The sequence below is a fragment of the Salvelinus alpinus genome, chromosome 2, assembly GCF_045679555.1.
Source record: "Salvelinus alpinus chromosome 2, SLU_Salpinus.1, whole genome shotgun sequence".
Lineage (NCBI taxonomy): Eukaryota > Metazoa > Chordata > Actinopteri > Salmoniformes > Salmonidae > Salvelinus > Salvelinus alpinus.
The window spans coordinates 104,073,959-104,097,794 of NC_092087.1; the positions used below are offsets into that span (position 1 = coordinate 104,073,959).

General features: G+C 43.1%; 2 protein-coding genes across 2 annotated transcripts; both read right to left on the reverse strand.

Annotated features, from left to right (window-relative positions):
- LOC139547150 (zinc finger protein OZF-like) lies at nucleotides 1–5,896 on the reverse strand. The gene is made up of 2 exons (XM_071356205.1): nucleotides 5,117–5,896; nucleotides 1–2,136 (listed from the first exon to the last, which is right to left on the reverse strand). Exons 1-2 carry the CDS (start codon nucleotides 5,493–5,495, stop codon nucleotides 1,418–1,420), a joined length of 1,098 nt encoding a protein of 365 aa, XP_071212306.1. The 5' UTR covers nucleotides 5,496–5,896; the 3' UTR covers nucleotides 1–1,417.
- Nucleotides 5,897–12,194: 6,298 nt separating this feature from the next.
- On the reverse strand, nucleotides 12,195–23,500 carry LOC139546705 (uncharacterized). Its single transcript, XM_071355418.1, has 4 exons — nucleotides 22,495–23,500; nucleotides 21,764–22,008; nucleotides 21,182–21,341; nucleotides 12,195–13,480 (listed from the first exon to the last, which is right to left on the reverse strand). The coding sequence occupies exons 1-4, from the start codon at nucleotides 22,994–22,996 to the stop codon at nucleotides 12,666–12,668; spliced, it is 1,722 nt and encodes a 573-aa protein (XP_071211519.1). The 5' UTR covers nucleotides 22,997–23,500; the 3' UTR covers nucleotides 12,195–12,665.
- Between the last annotated feature and the right edge of the window lie 336 nt (nucleotides 23,501–23,836).

The following is a 23,836-nucleotide window of genomic DNA, read 5'->3' on the forward strand; positions in this document are numbered from 1 at the left end:
ATCATTCCAGGGTTTTTATTTACAGGGTTTTTCAAATATATATAATCACACATATGGAATCATGTAGTAACCAAAAAAGTGCTAAACAAATCCAAATTAATTTTATATTTGAGATTCTTCAAAGTAACCACCCTTCCCCTTGATGACAGCTTTGCACACTCTTACAATTACAACTCTTACAAAAGAGTAAATGTGTAAAAACTCACTCCTCAGCCTGAACTGGTCCCCTCTTGCGCCAAGGAATCGCTAGCTTTACGGTGGCGTCGACTGGTAAGACGATTCAGGAGGGTGGTCACGTGTGCTATCAAGGCAGAGAAGTCCTGGGTTTGATCCTCGGTGTCAAATCAGGACGAAGTGGTGCGCTACTCGCTAAGCAAGCAGCGTAGCGACCATTACATTTACACATTTCACTTACACATCCACAAATTTACTGAATGAAAGAAAACGACTAAATTCAACTATAGAATCACGAAATGCAAGTTATACTAATCTATTGAATACTTTACATTACATGTCCAAATCATATAACGAGCAAAATCTGAGTGTTTATACATGTGTCAGATCAAAGATAATAATTAATATCTGAGGTTTATACATGTGTCAGATCAAAGATAATAATTAATATCTGAGGTTTATACATGTGTCAGATCAAAGATAATAATTAATATCTGAGGGTTTATACATGTATCAGATCAAAGATAATAATTAATATTATTTATACATGTATCAGATCAAAGATAATAATTAATATCTGAGTGTTTATACATGTATCAGATCAAAGATAATAATTAAAACAAAATACATTCTGATTTGAGGTAAAATAAAAAATAGGCCAATTTTTTGGGGCAAGCATATATACACGGAGTATACAAAACATTAATAACACCTGCTCCTTCCATGACTTAGACTGACCAGGTGAGTCCAGGTGAAAGCTATGATCCCTTATTGAGCTCACTTGTTAAATCCACTTCAATCAGTGTAGATGAAGGGGAGTAGACAAGTTAACGAAAACATTTTAAACCTGTGTGTGTGTGTGTGTGTGTGTGTGTGTGTGTGTGTGTGTGTGTGTGTGTGTGTGTGTGCGCGCCATTCAGAGGGTGAATGGGCAAGACAAAATATTGAATTGCCTTTGAACTGGGTATAGTAGTAGGTGCCAGGCTGGGTTTTTCAAGCTCAACAGTTTCCCATGTGTATCAAATAAATGGTCCACTACCCAAAGGACATCCAGCCAACTTGACACAACTATGGGAAGCATTGGAGTCAACATCTTGTAGTCCATGCCCCGATGAATGGAGGCTGTTCTGAGGGCAAAATGGGGGGGGGGGTGCAACTCAATATTAGGAAGGTGATCCCAATGTTTGGTGTATTCAGTGTACAATATTGATTTCATGTGGCTTGAAGAAAAACACATTCTAAGTCAAAAACACAAGTCGGAACACAGCCTCTCTATTCTCTCATGTGATTTCAGGTCCTCTGACCGGGAAAATGTCTTTCCGCAATGAGAGCAGTGGTATGTCTTCTCCTCCTCCTTCCCCTCCTGTGTATTTGTATGTTTATCTCTATGTATTCTCACGTGCAATTTCAGGTTCTTTGAACCAGTAAATCTCTTTCCACACTGGGAGCACTGGAAGGGCTTTTCTCCAGTGTGTATTCTCTCATGTGACTTCAGGTTCCCTAACTGGTTATAAGTCATTCCACATTGGGAGCATTGGTAAGGCTTCTCTCCGGAGTGTATTCTCTTGTGTGTTTTCAGGTACCCTAACGTAGTAAATCTCTTTCCACACTGAGAGCATTGGCAGGTCTTCCTCCCTACTAGGTGTATTTCTTCATGCTTATTCAGGTACCGTAACCATGTAAAACTCTTTCCACACTTGGAACATTTGAAAGGCCTTTCTGCAGTGTGTGTCCTCTCATGCTGTTTCAGGTTCCCTAACATGGTAAATCTCTTTCCACACTGGGAGCATTGGTAGGGCTTCTCCCCTGTGTGCGTTCTCTTATGGTGTCTAAGGTGCCCTAACCACCAAAAACTCTTTCCACAGTGGGAGCAGTGATGTTGTCTTGCTGGTTTGGGCGTCTCTGAGTCTGGTGCCACTGAAGAACTCTTCCCGCTGTCAGAGTGAGAATCTGGTCTCTCTCCTGCCAAAGACAAACAGAGTATTTAGCTAAATACTAAGACAGAGACCTGAATGAAACCTCCACATGGTAAAACCGTCTTCCTATGAGGTTTAATCTAGACTAGATCCCTCAATGAAATACTGAGGATTTAGTTAAACAGAGACCTGAATGAAACCTCCACACGATAAAACTGTCTTCCTATGAGGTTTAATCCAGACTGGTAATAACCTGAGGCCAGTTTTCATTTATTTATTATTTACTTGGTGGCCAATATAATACAAATAATAATAACACTCTAGAACCTTGCTTTCATAGAGGCAGGTTTTTAGCTGATTGACCTTTGACCTTGTGACCTCTGTTCTAGGACCACGACCCATGTTTTAGTACTTAGAAATGAAACTATTGTGAAACCGAAAACATAATTATATTGAAATTGTTACATGATTTGTCATTTAGATGACACTCTTATCCAGATCAATTAGAGTTAAGTACCTTGCTCAAGGGTACATTGACATATTTTTCACCTAGTTGGCTCGGGGATTCGAACCAGCAACCTTTCGGTTACTAGCCCAACGCTCTTAACCTGAAGCGAATGATGGACAAGACTCTGTCCAGGACTCTATATTTAATGTTCCCCTCCATCCACAGCGACTGGTGGACAAGACTCAGTCCAGGACTCTATATTTAATGTTCCATTCCATCCACAGCTACTGATGGACTCTGTCCAAGACTCTATATATAGGCCATATATCATTAATTTAAAAGTCAAAAGACGCATGTATCAAAGCCATTTTGTTGGTGGCACCCACTCTTTGCATCTTTAACAATCTCTACAGTACCATCAATACTTTAAACTATTTATTTGAAGTTTTTCTATACATGTTAATATTTGTAGCTATTTTTAAGTAAATACCTGCAGTCAACTTGCGCAATGCGTTAGAGGAGATAAAACAGATCGCGTACCTGTCATTTTTTACATTCTGAAGCTTAGCGTAGTTCCCCAGAACAGTTGAGCCAGTCAGGTGTTTGTTTGTAAATACCAAGGGGGGGGGGGGGGGGGGGGGGTGTCCAGCTGTGTATTGACAGGAGTCCCGTTTTCTATATAGAACAATCAGGGATGTGCAACTATAGTTTACCTTCACAGAAAACACAATAGTGCAACACATTTTTCAGAAAATAGCTTCATTTTCATCAGATGACAACAGAAGTTCAACGCTATTTGGCTGGCAGCCACACAAGTAAATGAGCTTACAATGAAAAAGCAAGGTATTTTTTTTTTTAGCAAAAACGATACATGTCTAATGTTTAGCACAGAGAGAATGTAGTCAGCTACATTTCCTAATGTTTTGCTTGAAGTTAATCTGGCATTTTACCTGAGAAAAGTAGGCTACACCGAGAAAAGTACCGGATAAAAGTCGCTCTACATCAGTCAGCCGTCTGCTGATAAAACGTCTGCTGATAAAACGTCTGCCGACGGAACTAGAACGTCTGCCGACCGAACGTCTGCCGATAGAACGTCTGCCGACGGAACTAGAACGTCTGCCGACAGAAACGTCTGCTGACAGAACGCCAGTTCCTAAATTCTCATCTGAGTGGAGAAGTGCAACTGAAGCACCAAATGTGTCTGACGCCGAAGTGACAACAACAAGCATTTTAGATCTGTGTTCACAAAACACAGCAAGATAATCATTCTTACGCTTTCTCTTTTCCTGTGTGGAAAATGAAGAATTGTGCGTTAACGCAAAACCCCTAAGTTTATCTTGCTAGTTATCTAAGTACGTTATTTAATTAATAAGGTGACGGGGCATCATATTGTGTAAGCTTTCTGTTGTGTTTGAGAAGTCAAAGCCATTTGGATGAGTCATCTGTACAGCTGCCACTAGTATCTTTTGATTTCGTTTTTTCCCCCTCCTCTCTATTCTAAGCCCTTCTGCTCCTCCCCCATCTTCTCAGAGCAGGCGTGCCTGTTGCCCTAGCGACTGCAGACTCCACACAGACACTGTGTGTACACATGCTGCTTCAGAGCCAGTAATGTTCTTCCTTCAGACAAGCATGCATCAAAACATTGTTCATTTGGATAATGCCTCTCGTTCACGTTCACTTGCAAAATGTCCAAACTCACCAGAAAAAAAAAACAATTCTGTAGCTCCTACCTATATAAAGTATAACTTTATGAGCTGGATTGCCTGTCTTTTTTTTATTTTTGTTTGCGCTCGTTAGCATATTTAGCTAGCAGCCTCCATGGAAATTCCGTATTACTTGTGCTAAATGTGTTAGCATGCTGGTAAAAGACGCTCAATGGTGTTTTTTCGCACCCCCTTGCATACACGCCAGTAAAACCGTAAATCCCGGGAAGAGAGAAGGACGGTTTGACGGGATGAGAATCGCGATACCGCACAACCCTAAAGAATGTATTACTATTTATTTAACCTTTATTTAACTAGGCAAGTCAGTTAAGAACAAAATCTTATTTACAACGACGACCTATCCTGGCCAAACCGAACGATGCTGGGCCAATTGTTGTGATACAGCCTGGAATCGAACTACAGTCTGTAGTGACACCTCTGAGATGCAGTGCCTTAGACCCGCTGCGCCACTTGGGAGCCCCCAAATGAATAGCCAAGTGAGTACAGGAAACAGTTTAATAGATTAAACAACAGAATCGTTCCATATGAATGAAGGGATTGTTTAACTGCACCCCTTTAGATTTGAATGGAACCTTCCAACCGTTTGTCCCCCTGGTAGAAGAGGTCAGGAAGTTATTTTATTTTTAACCTGAATGACAAAATATTCAGGAGATCGAGGTGCTCAGTTGCCCCATTTTACATTCACAACCCCACCCGTGAGACATCCATGTCTTCATCACTGAACAATATAAAAGGTTGAGTTTGACATCATGGTATGTGTAGAACCTCAGTAGTTTTAAAGGGGCCGGCATTCTACTCTTTGGTTCAATAACTGCAGACAGAGTTTGTGCCCCTGTTTTTAAGATCGTACTTACTTGTGTCAATCAGATCTTCAGTCTCAATCTCCTCCTTCTCCACTCCCAAGGCATCTTCCTCTTTTATTGAGATATCCTCCTCTTCCTCTTCCACTCTAAAAGTTTCTAGCTCTTCTTTCACTATAACATCTTCTTCTTTCAATGTAATAGCCTCCTCTTCCTCCTTTATTATTTTGAAATCTTCCTCTTCTTTCACTGTGACAACTTCCTCCTTCTCCTTCTTCACTCCAAACTCTGCATCTTCTTCTTCACCTTCCTCTCCTTTCACTCTAATATCCTCCTCTTCTTCTTTTAAGATGATGTTCAGTCCCAGAGCTTCTTTCTCCGACCAGCAGACCTCCTCTTCTTTAGAAGTGGGGGAGTAGCTTAGTGAGCTCATGGTCGGGGACGTTTAACCAGGTAGATAGAATTAACCTTAGGTTAGTTGCTAATGCTAACTTAGCAAGCCACCTACCCGACAAAACAACGTAACAGCTTCCTCTTCCTTCTCCTCTTTCACGGAAGCTTCTTTCTCCGTCCAGCAGACACTCTCTTCTTTAGAAGGTGGGGGAGTAACGTTAGCTTAGTGAGCTCAATGGTCGGGGATGTTAGCTAGCTAGATAGCATTAGCTACAATAGCTAGCTAACTATGTGGAATAAAACAGGTTAACACGTAGACATGTGCGTGTGTTTAAAAAAAAACAGTGTCTAATATACACAGAACGTGTCTCGAATTCGACTATGTTTAGCAAGTGGCCCAAGTTCACCCTTACCAGGCTTGTTTTGAACAAAGAAGCGTACCGTCCGTCCACTGGTTTATACGTCACACAGCATCCCCCGACCTAAAATACACACGTTGCCATCTGCTGACTGGAGTGGGTAATGCAGCTGAGGTAAAAAATATTCACTATTCAACCAAACCAAATAATACATAGATTCGACCCATTTAAAATAAGCACATATGCTTTCCAAACATGCCAGAAGGCAATCTAAAACGATGTAGTTAGAAGCTCTGGTTGTGTGCTATCAACTACTGTCTGTGATGTACTGGTTCTCTCTTCAAATCACAAGCAGTGTCCTTTACACACTTTAATTAATACGTTGCCATCCTCTGGGAATATATTACATATTGTTGTATTAGGATTTCACCCAAATAAATTAAATTAAATTCAAAGCTGAGTGATGGCAAGGCATACACGTTAGGTCCAGTATACATTTATGAAGGTATCTGCAACATACAGTATGTCATATCATATTACCTTGGTCTACCTTTATAAACTTTTGGTCTACTGTACCTGCAACATGTCAGATAACATTACCTAGGTCAAGCGTCACATCTGGAGGAAACCCTGGCACCATCCCTACGGGGAAGCATGGTGGTGGCAGCATCATGCTGTGGGGGTGTTTTTCAGCAGCAGGTCCTGGGAGACTAGTCAGGATCGAGGTAAAGATGAACGGAGCAAAGTACAGAGAGATCCTTGAAGAAAAGCTGCTCCAGAGCGCTCAGGACCTCAGACTTCGCTACACCCGCAATAACATCTGCTAAACACGTCTATGTGACCAATTACATTTGATTTGATTTGAAAATACTGAGTAAAGGGTCTGAATACTTATGTAAATGTAATATGTTTTTTATTTTTAATAAATTAGCAAACATTTCTAAAAAAACTGTTTTTGCTTTGTCATTATGGTATGGAGTGTAGATTGATGAGGGGGAAAAAAACGATTGAATACATTTTTGAAAGAGGCTGTAACGTAACAAAATGTGGAAAAAATCAAAGGGTCTGAATACTTTCCGAATGCACTGTATTTAACATTATTAATGTGACCGGTGATTCCATGTCTATGTATATAGTTAGGGCAGCAACCTCTAAGGTGCAGGATTGAGTAACCAGGTGGTTGCCGGCTAGTATATGTATGTATATAACATGTCTCCGATCCATTGGCCTAAATAGCGCCCAATCAAATAAATATGTGCTTTGATGTATGACACTACATAACAAAAACAGGACAGGTCAAAGTAAAATGGACAATATGGAATGAAGGCTACCTCCTGTTCGGTAGTTTCACTCCGTGGACTAAATTGTCATGATAATCAGTGTTTTCAAGTTTGTATTCCTACATTTTGGATGAGCTGATCTCAGCGAAGTAGAAGGAAGTACTTCTGTATTTCCCACTATGTTTTTTCTTTTTTTTGCGAACAGGTTCAAGATAACTACTGATGAACTTGGGGAATTGATCTTCAGAGCTTAAATACCCCCCCAAAAACCATCTTAAGCATTTTGTCAGGATCTAAGGGGTATACTATGAAGCAAGCTAGATCTACTCAGGCTTACTGTATAAAGCTAGCCCGCTTTCAGTTAGCTTCACATTCTAGCTCAGGCTATATCCGTATTATGAAGGTGGATATTGATAGTGCATCCACTGCTTACTCAAGCCTGTCACGTCCTGATCTGTTTCACCTGTCCGTGTGCTTGTCTCCACCCTCCTCCAGGTGTCGCCCATCTTCCCAATTATCCCATGTGTATTTATACCTGTGTTCTCTGTCTGTTTGTTGCCATCTCCTCCTAAGGAGCCACCATTGGTAGGCATGAGGAGTTGCTTTGCGTTGTGATAGAGGGGTTCCAGGCCACGGCCCAACGTCACGACCAAGCATTGGATATTTTGCGGGAGCAAGTCCGTGGGTTGCCTACTAAGCAGCCAACCACAACGGTAACCTCCCAGCCTCTCTGTAACCTGGCTAGTAGCAGCGCCGTCACCCCGGTTTCCCCGGGAACCCCGCTTACCTCCCTCTGAGTGCTATGATGGAGATTTCAGAACCTGCTGGGCCTTTCTCTCTCAGTGCTCCCTCGTTTTCAAGCTGCAGCCTTCTTCGTTCCCCTCTGACTGCTCGACGATAGCGTATATTATTATGCTGATGTCCGGGAGGACACTCGCCTGGGCCACGGCGGTGTGCGAGCAACAATCCGCCGTCTGCCTCAGTCTGGAGGTATTCGTGGCGGAGGTGAGAAAGGTGTTCGAGGCTCCGGTGTCCGGGAGAGAGGCTGCCCGGAAGTTACTCCAGCTTCGGCAGGACACCCTCAGTGTGGCACACAATGCGGTGGAGTTCTGCACGCTAGCAGCGGAGGGTACCTGGAACCCGGAAGCGATGTTCGACACGTTCCTGCATGGATTAACAGAGGAGGTAAAGGATGAGCTGGCAGCCAGGGAACTACCGACGGATCTCGACTCACTCATCGCTTTAATCATCCGGATCGATGGTCGGCTACGGGAATGAAGGAGGGAGAAGGGGATTGATTGCCATCCCAATCGCTCACTCAGGGATCCCACCTTGCAGCTGATAAACTCCGGAGGTCCCCGGCGTCTACGTCCACGAGAGGATACGAGCTTACCCGAGTCCCTCCAAGAACCTCCGGAGACTGACGATTCACCTCTTCCCGAGCCGATGCAGCTCAGCAGAGCTAGGCTGTCTCCAGCCAAAAGCGTACGTAGACTTGAGACCCAGAGTTGTCTGTATTGCGGTACTGCCGGTCATTTTGTGTCTACCTGTCCCTTCAAGAGAGCTAGCTCATTCGTTGGAGTGAGTACACTGGTGGGTCTGAAAGAGAATTGTTCTTCTCCCCTTACTCGCCCCCCTCTCTATGCCAACCTGCTGTGGGGCGACCAGTCCAAGTCTCTCCAGGTACTCATCGACTCGGGGGCCGATGTGAGTCTCATGGACTTTACCCTGGCGTCCAAGCTGGGCATCCCCACTCAACCCCTCTCCATTCCCATGGGTGGTAGAGCGCTGGACGGGCGCTCTATAGGCCGGGTCACCCACCAGACTGCCCCCGTCAACCTACGAGTGTCGGGGAACCACAGCAGGGTTATCCAATTCCTGCTGGTTGAGTCTCCGCAGGTTCCCGTAGTATTGTGATTCTCTTGGCTCCAGCAACACAATCCCTCCATTGACTGCGCTACTGGTGCCATTGTGGGCTGGAGCCCGTCATGCCACACTCATTGCCAGAAGTCAGCTCTGCCTGCCCCGGGACGTCTTCCTGGGGGCTTGGAAATTGCCCCGGGACCTCTCCGCCAGCTCTGCAGACTACCAGGACCTCCGGGAGGGGTTCAGTAAGGCCCGGGCCACTTCGCTTCTGCAGCACCGACCGGTATCCAAGAAGGTCAAGCCTGAGGCATTGGCACGTCGCTATAGGGCCGCAGCTACACCCCCGGAATCCGAGACCCCCCCCCCCCCCCCCACTCCAAGATCATTAGCCCCTCTGCTGTTCATCCTCTGTTACCCTGCACCCTCCATATTTGTCCTACCTTTTCTTTGTCTAGAGTCAAAACCATGTCTGACTGACCCTTGTCTTCTGTTTCTAGGCCCATCCCTCCCCCCGTGTCATCGGTGGCCAGCCAGCATACACCGTGAGGCGCCTCCTGAGGGTTCGACAATGGGGCAGGGGTTTCCAGTACCTGGTTTACTGGGAGGGTTAGAGGAGGAGAGGTGCTGGGTTCCCGCTAAAGACATCTTGGACCCGGCCCTCATCGCCAACTTTCACCGCCGTCACCCCAGTCAACCAGGTATCCGCCCAGGTGGAACGCCAGGTGGCGTCCCTAAGAGGGGGGGGGGGGGTCACTCCCTGATCTGTTTCACCTGTCCTTGTGCTTGTCTCCACCCCCCCCCCTCCAGGTGTCACCCATCTTCCCAATTCTTCCCTGGGTATTTATACCTGTGTTCTGTCTGTTTGTTGCCAGTTTGTCTTGTTCGTTCAAGTTTACCAGCATTTTTCCTGTCATCTCCTATCGTTTCCCAGCCTCTCTTTCCTCGTCCTCCTGGTTTTTGACCTTTGCCTGTCCTGACCCTGTACCTGCCCGCCTGACCTCTCTGCCAGACCCTGAGTCCGCCTGCCATCCTGTACCTTTGCCTTACCCTGGATTATCGACCCCTGCCTGCCTTGACCTGTCTTTGCCTGCCCGTTACAATAAACATTGTTACATTGACAGTCTGCATCTGGGTCTTACCTTGATTCCTGATAAAGCCTGTTGTATCTTGTAAGTGATAGTAAACATTGTTACATTGACAGTCTGCATCGGGGTCTTACCTTGATTCCTGATAAAGCCTGTTGTATCTTGTAAGTGATAGTAAACATTGTTACATTGACAGTCTGCATCTGGGTCTCACCTTGATTCCTGATAAAGCCTGTTGTATCTTGTAAGTGATAGTAAACATTGTTACATTGACAGTCTGCATCTGGGTCTCACCTTGATTCCTGATAAAGCCTGTTGTATCTTGTAAGTGATAGTAAACATTGTTACATTGACAGTCTGCATCTGGGTCTCACCTTGATTCCTGATAAAGCCTGTTGTAGCTTGTAAGTGATAGTGCGCCCGCTGCTTATTCAAGCCTGTTCTAGCTAGGCTTGTAAGTGTTTATGTCTCACATGGTCAGTGGAACACCGACAGACAAGGCCGAACCATCAATCCCAGATGGAGTCACCCTTACGAAACACTATTGCAGTAAGAGTGCAGTATAACTGCAGTATGCAGCAAATAATGCATCCAAAATAACACAGTGGACTGGAATTACTGCAGTTTCCAAACTGCAACCTTTGTCAGGGCAGGTACCACATATTCATTTGTGCCAAAATCCAAATGAATGAATAGTTATCTTGCAAACTCAGCAGGCTGGTGTGAAGTAGGCATCTCTGTTTCATTACATTATTACTTATCATTAATGTGATCTTTGGTTTGCTTATCAATGCACAAGCACATTTTTCACCATACCATTCATACTAAAGTTTTACTGTGTGTGAAAACATGCAATGTGATCAGTATTTTAATATTTAAAAAATGACACACATTGGATTCATAAAATATTTAAATCAGTCTTCCTCAAATTAAATGGGACAATGACGCAATCTTTGCGAGAGGGAGGAAATCCGATTTTCATTGGTCCTTAAACTCGCAGCTCAGACACTTGATTCAGGATAAGTGGAGTTAGACCTGAGTTAGCCTGCCCCAGACCAGGTTAGTCCTGAGTTAGCCTGCCCCAGACCAGGTTAGTCCTGAGTTAGCCTGCCCCAGACCAGGTTAGTCCTGAGTTAGCCTGCCCCAGACCAGGTTAGTCCTGAGTTAGCCTGCCCCAGACCAGGTTAGTCCTGAGTTAGCCTGCCCCAGACCAGGTTATTCCTGAGTTAGCCTGCCCCAGACCAGGTTAGTCCTGAGTTAGCCTGCCCCAGACCAGGTTAGTCCTGAGTTAGCCTGCCCCAGACCAGGTTAGTCCGGAGTTAGCCTGCCCCAGACCAGGTTAGTCCTGAGTTAGCCTGCCCCAGACCAGGTTAGTCCTGAGTTAGCCTGTCCCAGACCAGCTTAGTCCTGAGTTAGCCTGCCCCAGACCAGGTTAGTCCTGAGGTAGCCTGCCCCAGACCAGGTTAGTCCTGAGTTAGCCTGCCCCAGACCAGGTTAGTCCTGAGTTAGCCTGCCCTAGACCAGGTATTCGTGTGACTGGTTATCCCGAGTTGAACTCAGAGTTAACCACTAAGTTACCTCTTTAACTCCTCAAACCTAATTCATAGTACAGGGCTCAGGACTAATAACGCTATATAACTATATATAACTATATGACTATATAACTGCATGTTTTACAGATTTGTTTTATTTTTATCGATTGAGATATAGCTTATATGATGTCTAGCTACTTCTCCAGCACATGCTGTGCCCTAAAAACTAGTTTATTAGAAATACCAAAAATATTGAGACAAATAAGTAATTTGTGTAACGGGGTGGAGGGGTATTTATTGTCTCTCCTAGGGTGGTGGAACGCCAGGACCTGGCCTGTTTTCCTCTGCGCAGACTCAGACCAGAGGGGTATACAACAACAGCAGGATCGATGAGTTAGCCAGCTATCTTTTGTTATTAAAAGAGACGCGAGAAATGGGCGTGGTCTGAAAAACGCATATCTAAGTTGAGATTTTTGAATGAACCAGAAAATCCATAGTTATTTCTGGTTCTTTATAAAAATGTAGATGTCTACCTTATTGATCCTGCCTTGCAGTACACCCCTCTCAATATTAATATGTACATTATGGATAAATACTGTTGGAATAAGAATTGTACGTTTTTCTCTTTTGAACATTTGTTTATTTTTTCACATACATATACAATGCAAACACAAGAGGAAATATATCACATGTAAATAGCACTTGATTAACACACAGAGAAAATACACAAAGCCAGAGTTCTAAAAAGTTCTAATTTAATTAAAAAGCATTACAACTGACCTACTCTATATTGAAACAGATATACTCACTCCGTGTTCAATTCATGTTAAAAAACATTGAGTTCACTTTGTACAATTTGATTTCATGTGGCATACACAAATAAACAGTCAGTCAAAACTATGAGACAAGTTTGTGAGCACTGTATGTGTCAACTCATTAATTAACTGATGTATTTATGTTGAATCTCTCTTTCCACACTGAGAGCAGTGTTAAGGTACTTCCCCTGTGTCTGTTACCTCATGGTCTTTCAGGTTCCCTAACTAGGTAAATATCTTTCCAAGATATATCTCTCTGCAATGTGGATTCTTTCAAGGCTTCTCCGCGGAGTGTGTCAGCTCATGTTTTTTCAGGTATCTTGACTGTGTGAAACTCTTTCCACACTGGGAACAGGGGTGAGGCTTCTCTTTTATGTGCGTCCACTCATGTGTTTTCAGGCCCCATAACTGGATAAAACTCTTTCCACACAGGGAGCAGTGGAAATGCTTCTCTCCTTTGTGTAATATCATATGTTTTGTCAGACCCCCTAACTGAGTAAAACTCTTTCCACACAGGGAGCAGGGGAAGGGCTTTTCTCCTGTGTGAATTCTCTCATGTGTTTTCAGGTGCCCCAACCGGGTAAAACTCTTTCCACAATGGGAGCAGTGGAAGGGCTTTTCTCCTCTGTGCATGCTCTCATGTCCTTTCAGGCTCCCTAAATGGGTAAAACGCTTTCCACAAAGTGAACAGTTGAAGGGCTTTTCTCCTGTGTGCATTCTCTCATGTTCTTTCAGGCTCCCTAATTGGGTAAAACTCTTTCCACAATCGAAGCAGCAGAAAGGCTTCTCCCCTCTGTGCCTTCTCTCATCCATTTGCAGGTGCCATAACCGGGTAAAACTCTTTCCACACTGGGAGCAGTGGAAAGGCTTTTCTCCTGTGTGTATCATCTCATGTCTTTTCAGGCTAAATAACCTGGTAAAACTCTTTCCACACTGGGAGCAGTGGTAAGTCTCCTCTCCTGCATGTATTCCTTCATGCCTTTTCAAGGACCCTAACCGGGTAAAACTCTTTCCACACTGGGAGCAGTGGTGTTGTCTTCCTGGTTTGGATGTCTCTGGCTCTGGTTCCTCTGAGTCTGGTCTTTCACCTGCCAAAGAAAAATAGAATGTGTATTTAAAAGAGAGACCTGAATGAAACCTCCACATGATACAACTGTCTTCCTATAAGGTTGAATCCTAATCACATCCATTAATAAAAAGTCTTATAGCAGAGCACTATAATCGTAGATATTGAGGACTACAGTATTTAAATCAATGTCATAAGCTGCATTTGATCCATTGGTAATACTGTTTTGTTGGTGACCCACTCTCTGATGGTAAACACATCTTACATTGTAGCTTTAAAGGGACACTGTGAGATTCTGGCAACTCGTGTTAGCACAATGACTGGAAGTCTACAGGTATGCTAGCGGATGATAGTTAGCATTGGCTAGTGAAACTACCTCTAACTTCCTTCATACTGCACAGCAGAGACATACAAATTGTATCCACGAGTTCATCTGACGCTGGGTATGTACAGTGCCTAAAGAAAGTATTCATACCCCTTGACTTATTCCACATTTTTTTGTGTTACAGCCTGAATACAAAATGTATTAAATAAAACATTCTAATTCATCTACACACAATACCCCATAACGACATCACAATACCCCATAATGACATCACAATACCCCATAATGACATCACAATACCCCATAACGACATCACAATACCCCATAATGACATCACAATACCCCATAATGACAAAGTGAAAACATGTTTTGAGACATTTTTGCACATTGATTGATAACGAAATACAGAAATATCTCATTTATATACGTTTTCCCACCGCTGAGTCAATACATATTAGAATCACCTTTGGCAGTGATTACAGCTGTGAGTCTTTCTGGGTAAGTCTGTCAAGTTGGTTGGTAATCATTGCTAGACAGCCATTTTTTAAGTCTTACAACAGATTTTCAATCCGATTTAAGTCAAAACTGTAACTACGCCACTCAGGAAGATTCAATGTCGTCTTGGTAAGCAACTCCAGTGTAGATTTTCTGAATGCTGGAAACACTTGGCTACTCGGTTTGTTGTTTTTGATTTAAAAAGAATTAAGTTTGATTATAAATACTGCACTTGTTTTTTTTGCATGGATTCTGCAAATATTTCTGCTTAATCCTGCTTAAAGGGAATGTGAATTCCCTATGACATCATCATATGTTCCTAAAACTGATAGTAACTACATATAGTAAGTCTATATATACAGCCATTTTATAAAGTCTGAAAAGGCTTGTTCATTCACATGTCATGAATTCCCTGTGACATCATCATATGTTCCCAAACCTGATAGTAACTACATATAGTAAGTCTATATATACAGCCATATTATAAAGTCTGAAAAGGCTTGTTCATTCACATGTCATGAATTCCCTATGACATCATCATATGTTCCCAAAACTGATAGTAAACAAACACTTCTGGGTCCTTTACTACACGTGCCTGGCTGTTTGTCAGGATCCCAGACAGTTTTTATGTACATTGTTTGAGAATGTAGATCTCTTAATTCCATTTTTTGTACTTTAGATGTGTGTATTGTTTTGAATTGTTTGATATATTTTTTTATTTAACCTTAATTTATACAGGTTTTTCTCATTGACATAACCTCTTTTTCAAGAGAGACCTGGTCCAATAGCAGCAAGGGGAACAAAGTTTCAGACAAAACAACTTACATACACTAACACAACATTAAACAAAACTATAGATACACATACAGTACAACAATTACATATTACGTAAAAAAACTGTCTTGACTAAAGACAATTACACTCTTCTATGATATTTACATCAATCAAGTGTTTAAACTCCACCAACGTGACTAGATCATCAAATTTTAAAATGTTCAGGAGAGAATTCAGGGACCCCGGAGCTGAGCAACAAACTAAGCTGAGCAACAAACTATTTCTCCCATGACCTGTTCTAATTCTTGGTATTGCTAAAAGCAAATGATAAAAAAAAAAGAACAGTGTTAAAATGGAATATATACAGCCATGTTGGATATACAGCCAATTCCAAAATGAAATAAGAAATCTACATACTCAAACAATGTACATAAAAACTGTCTGGGATCCTGACCCTGTATGGCCTTATAAATCAGTGTATACCAGTGTTTAAGCCTATGCATGGTCAATGACGACCAGCCAACAGCGCTGTAGAGTTCACAATTATGTGTTAGACGTTTTTGATTTGTAATGAACCTGAGGGCTGCATGATACTCTGAATCAAGTGCCCTCAGGGTAGTGGCTGAGGCCTGCATATATATATACAACATCACTAAAATCTAAAACCGCCAGTAATGTACATCGTACCAGCTCCTTCCTGGCCTCCAGAGAATAACAAGCCTTATGCCGGTAATAAAAACCTATTCTCATCTTGAGCTTCCTTATCAAGTTCTCCACATGAACAGAGCATTTTGGGGCGGCAGGTAGCCTAGTGGTTAGAGCGTTGGGCCAGCAGTGTATGTGATGTGAGTCAAAGTTACTGCAGATAGTCCAGGTAGCCATTTGGTGAACTATTTAGCAGTCTTATGGCTTGGGGGGGGGTAGAAGCTGTTCAGGGTCCTGTTGGTTCCAGACTTCGCACATCGGAACCTCTTGCCGTACGTGATACAATCATTTCCATGGTAATGTAGAATGTTCATTCAAATGACGCTAACGGATGTGGCTCTTGCAATGGAATGTATTTTTTGTAATGTCAGTTGAGTTGATGCAACAAATCACAGCACAGACTGATGGGAACACTTCCTGCTTTTAGTTACTGCTTTGCTCCAATGGGTACACTCGCAATGGCCGACAGTCCTCCCATTATGACATCATTGTCCTGAACCCGTTCTGTTCCAACGAGGGGATTCGATTCATCTGGCGCCCAGTGAGGCTTGTTTTACAACCCGGTGATGTTTTGGAACCGGGCTGCCTCCCAGGTCTGAGCCAGCACATGAAGTAATGAGGAGGATTCTGTGGGAAGATCACAATTGCATACTCCTCACGTCGCCTCTGCTCATCTCCTTCTCAAAACACACATTGGATGAGAGACAGAGGTCCTCTGGCTTTCTCATCCAATGCGTTTCTGAGAAGGAGAGAGGACACAAAGAGTATGCAATTGGGATCTTCCCTGCGTTTTACCTAAACCCCACGGTTCTCAAACATTGTACCTAGAGATCTACCGTCCTGTAGGTTATCAATCCAACCCTAATCAAGCCCAGCTGTTGGAGTGAAAATCTACAAGATGGTTGCTCTCTAGGTAGATGTTTGTAAATCCCTGGTCTAACTAATGCTGAGTGACACTGTGAATTTCTTAGTAACTGTGTAATTGTTGTTTACTGTTTATTAATAACATTAAATTGCTCATAAAACATTTTAAAACATTTTCTACAATGTTATTTCTTGAAAATGTTATTCGTTAGCATTTTAGCTAACTCTAACCTAATTATCCTAACCTGCCATGTTAATTATCCTAACCTGCCACGTTAATTATCCTAACATGCCACGTTAATTATCCTAACCTGCCACGTTAATTACCCTAACCTGCCACGTTAATTATCCTAACCTGCCACGTTAATTATCCTAACCTGCCTTGTTAATTATACTAACCTGCCACGTTAATTATCCTAACCTGCCACGTTAATTATCCTAACCTGCCACGTTAATTATCCTAACCTGCCACGGTAATTATCCTAACCTGCCACGGTAATTATCCTAACCTGCCACGTTAATTATCCTAACCTGCCACGGTAATTATCCTAACCTGCCACGGTAATTATCCTAACCTGCCACGGTAATTATCCTAACCTGCCACGTTAATTATCCTAACCTGCCACGTTAATTATCCTAACATGCCACGTTAATTATCCTAACCTGCCACGTTAATTACCCTAACCTGCCACGTTAATTATCCTAACCTGCCACGTTAATTATCCTAACCTGCCTTGTTAATTATACTAACCTGCCACGTTAATTATCCTAACCTGCCACGTTAATTATCCTAACCTGCCACGTTAATTATCCTAACCTGCCACGGTAATTATCCTAACCTGCCACGGTAATTATCCTAACCTGCCACGGTAATTATCCTAACCTGCCACGTTAATTATCCTAACCTGCCTTGTTAATTATACTAACCTGCCACGTTAATTATCCTAACCTGCCACGTTAATTATCCTAACCTGCCACGTTAATTATCCTAACCTGCCACGTTAATTATCCTAACCTGCCACGGTAATTATCCTAACCTGCCACGGTAATTATCCTAACCTGCCACGGTAATTATCCTAACCTGCCACGGTAATTATCCTAACCTGCCACGGTAATTATCCTAACCTGCCACGTTAATTACCCTAACCTGCCACGTTAATTATCCTAACATGCCACGTTAATTATCCTAACCTGCCACGTTAATTACCCTAACCTGCCACGTTAATTATCCTAACCTGCCACGTTAATTATCCTAACCTGCCACGTTAATTATCCTAACCTGCCTTGTTAATTATACTAACCTGCCACGTTAATTATCCTAACCTGCCACGTTAATTATCCTAACCTGCCACGTTAATTATCCTAACCTGCCACGTTAATTATCCTAACCTGCCACGGTAATTATCCTAACCTGCCACGGTAATTATCCTAACCTGCCACGGTAATTATCCTAACCTGCCACGGTAATTATCCTAACCTGCCACGGTAATTATCCTAACCTGCCACGGTAATTATCCTAACCTGCCACGTTAATTACCCTAACCTGCCACGTTAATTACCCTAACCTGCCACGTTAATTACCCTAACCTGCCACGTTAATTATCCTAACCTGCCACGTTAATTATCCTAACCTGCCACGTTAATTATCCTAACCTGCCACGTTAATTATCCTAACCTGCCACGTTAATTATCCTAACCTGCCACGTTAATTATCCTAACCTGCCACGTTAATTATACTAACCTGCCACGTTAATTATCCTAACATGCCACGGTAATTATCCTAACCTTGCCACGGTAATTATCCTAACCTTGCCACGGTAATTATCCTAACCTGCCACGTTAATTATCCTAACCTGCCACGTTAATTATCCTAACCTGCCACGTTAATTACCCTAACCTTGCCACGGTAATTATCCTAACCTTGCCACGGTAATTATCCTAACCTTGCCACGGTAATTATCCTAACCTTGCCACGGTAATTATCCTAACCTTGCCACGGTAATTATCCTAACCTTGCCACGTTAATTATACTAACCTGCCACGTTAATTATACTAACCTGCCACGTTAATTATACTAACCTGCCACGTTAATTATACTAACCTGCCACGGTAATTATACTAACCTGCCACGGTAATTATACTAACCTGCCACGGTAATTATACTTACCTGCCACGGTAATTATCCTAACCTTGCCACGTTAATTATCCTAACCGGCCACGTTAATGATCCTAACCTGCCACGTTAATTATCCTAACCTGCCACGTTAATTATCCTAACCTGCCACGTTAATTATCCTAACCTGCCACGTTAATTATCCTAACCTGCCACGTTAATTATCCTAACCTGCCACGTTAATTACCCTAACCTTAACCTAATTCTACTAACCTGCTACGTTAATTATCCTAATTCCCATTTTAAAGTTCCCCGATTTGAAATAAGTATTTCTGGTTATAATTATAATTTTTAATTGATTCTTATCCACATGTGGTATAGACATTGTTACCTTCCCACAAGACAAACTGAAAATGTCTCTCACAAACTAACAAAGAAACTCACTGGGACAACCAAAACCAAACAGGTGGGGTTGTAGAAGGGGTTCTGAAAGACATCCTTTAACGTTGACATGCAACTAGGAAATGTGCCCTAAACGTTTCCCACCATGGATGCCCACTAAGGAGAGCCAAACGAAAAGACAAGCCCCCACCAACTGAAGATAGGGAGTAAACAGAAAGCAGAGCTCTACGAAACTGGGAAGACACCGGGTAAAAGGCCTGGTTTCACAACTTAAACAGGGAAGACACCGGATAAAAGGCCTGGTTTCACAACTTAAACAGGGAAGACACCGGATAAAAGGCCTGGTTTCACAACTTAAACAGGGAAGACACCAGATAAAAGGCTTGGTTTCACAACTTAAACAGGGAAGACACCGGATAAAAGGCCTGGTTTCACAACTTAAACAGGGAAGACACCGGATAAAAGGCTTGGTTTCACAACTTAAACAGGGAAGACACCGGATAAAAGGCCTGGTTTCACAACTTAAACAGGGAAGACACCGGATAAAAGGCCTGGTTTCACAACTTAAACAGGGAAGACACCGGATAAAAGGCCTGGTTTCACAACTTAAACAGGGAAGACACCGGATAAAAGGCCTGGTTTCACAACTTAAACAGGGAAGACACCAGATAAAAGGCCTGGTTTCACAACTTAAACAGGGAAGACACCGGATAAAAGGCCTGGTTTCACAACTTAAACAGGGAAGATACCGGATAAAAGGCTTGGTTTCACAACTTAAACAGGGAAGACACCGGATAAAAGGCTTGGTTTCACAACTTAAACAGGGAAGACACCGGATAAAAGGCTTGGTTTCACAACTTAAACAGGGAAGACATCGGATAAAAGGCTTGGTTTCACAACTTAAACAGGGAAGACACCGGATAAAAGGCCTGGTTTCACAACTTAAACAGGGAAGACACCGGATAAAAGGCTTGGTTTCACAACTTAAACAGGGAAGACACCGGATAAAAGGCCTGGTTTCACAACTTAAACAGGGAAGACACCGGATAAAAGGCCTGGTTTCACAACTTAAACAGGGAAGACACCAGATAAAAGGCCTGGTTTCACAACTTAAACAGGGAAGACACCGGATAAAAGGCCTGGTTTCACAACTTAAACAGGGAAGACACCGGATAAAAGGCCTGGTTTCACAACTTAAACAGGGAAGACACCGGATAAAAGGCCTGGTTTCACAACTTAAACAGGGAAGACACCGGATAAAAGGCCTGGTTTCACAACTTAAACAGGGAAGACACCGGATAAAAGGCCTGGTTTCACAACTTAAACAGGGAAGACACCGGATAAAAGGCCTGGTTTCACAACTTAAACAGGGAAGACACCGGATAAAAGGCCTGGTTTCACAACTTAAACAGGGAAGACACCGGATAAAAGGCCTGGTTTCACAACTTAAACAGGGAGAGACAACAAAAGTCATTACTCTCTCAACATCTCTCATGCCAACTGATGCACAGGCCAGCAGGTCTTACGTATCACCTGGACCAGCACAGGGCAATAGGTCTTACGTATCACCTGGACCAGCACAGGGCAATAGGTCTTACGTATCACCTGGGGCAGCACAGGGCAATAGGTCTTACGTATCACCTGGACCAGCACAGGGCAATAGGTCTTACGTATCACCTGGACCAGCACAGGGCAATAGGTCTTACGTATCACCTGGGGCAGCACAGGGCAATAGGTCTTACGTATCACCTGGACCAGCACAGGGCAATAGGTCTTACGTATCACCTGGACCAGCACAGGGCAATAGGTCTTACGTATCACCTGGACCAGCACAGGGCAATAGGTCTTACGTATCACCTGGGGCAGCACAGGTGAAACGTCTTCTGACTAATGAGATGACACCAATCAGTGCACAATTAGTTTAGCGAAAAGCAGCTCGTGAGTAGTTTCAGAACTAATGAGCTGCTCTACAACAGTGAATACACTGACCACAGAACTGTAACAGAAGCAGATTGTGGTCTAATCCACAACACCACTGTTCTTACCTGAATCTGAATCTCCCTCTTCTTCTCCTCTCACAGTTCCACTCAGACCCGGTGTTTTCCTGCAGTCCACCAGCCGCACAGACACCCTCTTCAGACCCCACAGTAAGGCAACCGTGGGAGAGACACGACCTGGGGACCCTGGGAGAGGGAAAGACATGTCCTGGAAACCATAAAAATAAACAGTCAATTTAGGGTGGGAAACACTCTCCTACCTTGATTCCTCATTCTCTGGACCTCCTGCTATAAGTGCATTAGAGGAGAACGTCCAAGAGGAGGAAGCTCAGATCAGAAACACACCTACCTTGATTCCTCATTCTCTGGACCTCCTGCTATAAGTGCATTAGAGGAGAACGTCCAAGAGGAGGAAGCTCAGATCAGAAACACACCTACCTTGATTCCTCATTCTCTGGACCTCCTGCTATAAATGCATTAGAGGAGATACCTGTATTTGCCCCAAAAATTCACATATCAGTATTTCAATATTCAATATATCATTATTCTCCTCCAATGCATTAATAGGAGGTCGAGGAACCAAGGAAGGACTGTTGAGAACCAGAAACACTGTGACTGGGATGTACTCACACCACTCCCCCTCTGCTCTGGGGTGTGGCTCTCTGGAGCTGACTCCGCCTTCAGCCTGGTGCTAGGAAACCAATCCTTGTCTTTCACGTCCCATTCTTTGTCGCAGTGAATAGAATCATCATCACCACCAAACTGTCTGGGACTCGCGGGTGTCACATTAGATACTTCCTGTACCTTTCTGATGTCCTCCTTCACTGTAGAGCCCTGGGAGGGCCAGGAAACTGCATATTTCCTCGTTTTTGGATCTGTAAAGGGAAGAGTTTGACTACCGGTAAAAACAAAGGGTGCAGCTTGCTGCCTCATCTGATTCCAAACATATCACTTATCATCCTAGGACCTTCCGTCGGAGAGCAATAGACAAGCGAACTCTGAATACAAACTAAACAAAAAACATAAATCCACTTTTTTTTAAAGTACTCTTTTTTTACGAGGTCATTAGAATGAGCCCAATAATGACAACAACAACAAACAACAAAAACACGTCTTAATACGCTGTGATCAAAATCTTAATTTTTTGCTAGTTTAAGATTGCACCCAGACATGTATGTGGGGTGTATTGAATGTTATAATGGCAGGATTAAATTGGAGTTGATGCTTTAAATCAATGTATCCTACTGGTTATGCTCTTTTCAGTGTACCGACACATGTATATATATTTTTTTTACAATTTAAAACCACACACCAGTTCAACAACTGCATAGTTGTCCCCCTGTTTTTAAGCCGATACTCACCAGTGTTAATCGGATCTTCTGTCTCCTCCTCCTCTTTCACGCCAAACGGGTGCTCTTCTTTCAATGTTATTGACTCCTCCTTCGCTCTGAAAGGTTCTTCTTTCAATGTGATAGAGGAAGCTATCTCCTTTTTTATTCTGAAAGCTTCTACCTCTTCCACTGTGACAACCTCTATTCCCTCTTCCTCTTTCACATCAAACGGTATTTCCCCTCCTTTCACTGCAACACCCTCATCTTCCTCATTTTTAATTCGACACGCTTCTTCCGTTCCTATCACTGTAATATCCTCATCTTCCTCCTTTTTAATTCGACACGCTTCTTCCGTTCCTATCACTGTAATATCCTCATCTTCCTCCTTTTTAATTCGACACGCTTCTTCCGTTCCTATCACTGTAATATCCTCCTCTTCTTCTTTAATGACAATGTTCATCCCCAGAACTGCTTTCTCCGTCCAGCAGACCTCCTCTTCATTAGCAGGAGGAGAGTAGCTTTGTGAGCTCATTATCGGGGATGTTAGCTAGCTAGCTATCATTAGCGACTACCCTAGTGCTCGGCTCGATAACACATGTGCACATTTAGCAAGCAAATCACGTTTAATTGAACTAGTAGATACGTTAACAGAACGGTGTCTAAATCACTGAGATTCGTGTAGCTACACAAAAATGGCCATCAGAGCTTCAATGTTTGTATTTCATGCTGGCTAGCAAGCTACGGAGGTGGTTGAGCGGTGTTGATGAAGAAGCGTCCAAAGCAGTCGGTCGTCACTAGTTACCACAGCCACAAAGTCATAAACCCCCACCCATTTCTACAATCTTCTTAAAATTTGATTTCAACCTTAACTCTAACCACATTGCCAACCTTATGCCGAACCCTAAATTAAGACCAAAAAGTAAATGTTTGTTTTCATGGATTTTTTTCGATATAGCCAATGTTGACATTGTGGCTGTGGTAACTAGTGGAAACCTGTGCGTCCACTACATTATACGTCACGTGAGAAGCATCACCTGAAAGACTCACTTCGCCGTCTGCTGACTGGAGTGGGTAACGCAGTTTATAAAAAATATTCACTACATCGTTTTTTTTCTGGCAAACAATGTCATTACAAATAACTCCAAATAAGGAAATGTGTCTTCCTCTTTTTGAACCTGTTGCACTGTATATGTTGAGGGTTTCCTCAGCGCGGTGTGTTCATCTCCCAGGTGCTTGTAAGGACACAGATGACAGACAGGTAGGATCCAGTTGAGGTGGTTTAACACTGATTCACATAGAGCATGAACAGCGCAGTGTATGGGCTAAGGCACTGAGTTCGAGGTGCTAAAGGAGCTCCTGAAACTTGACCCCC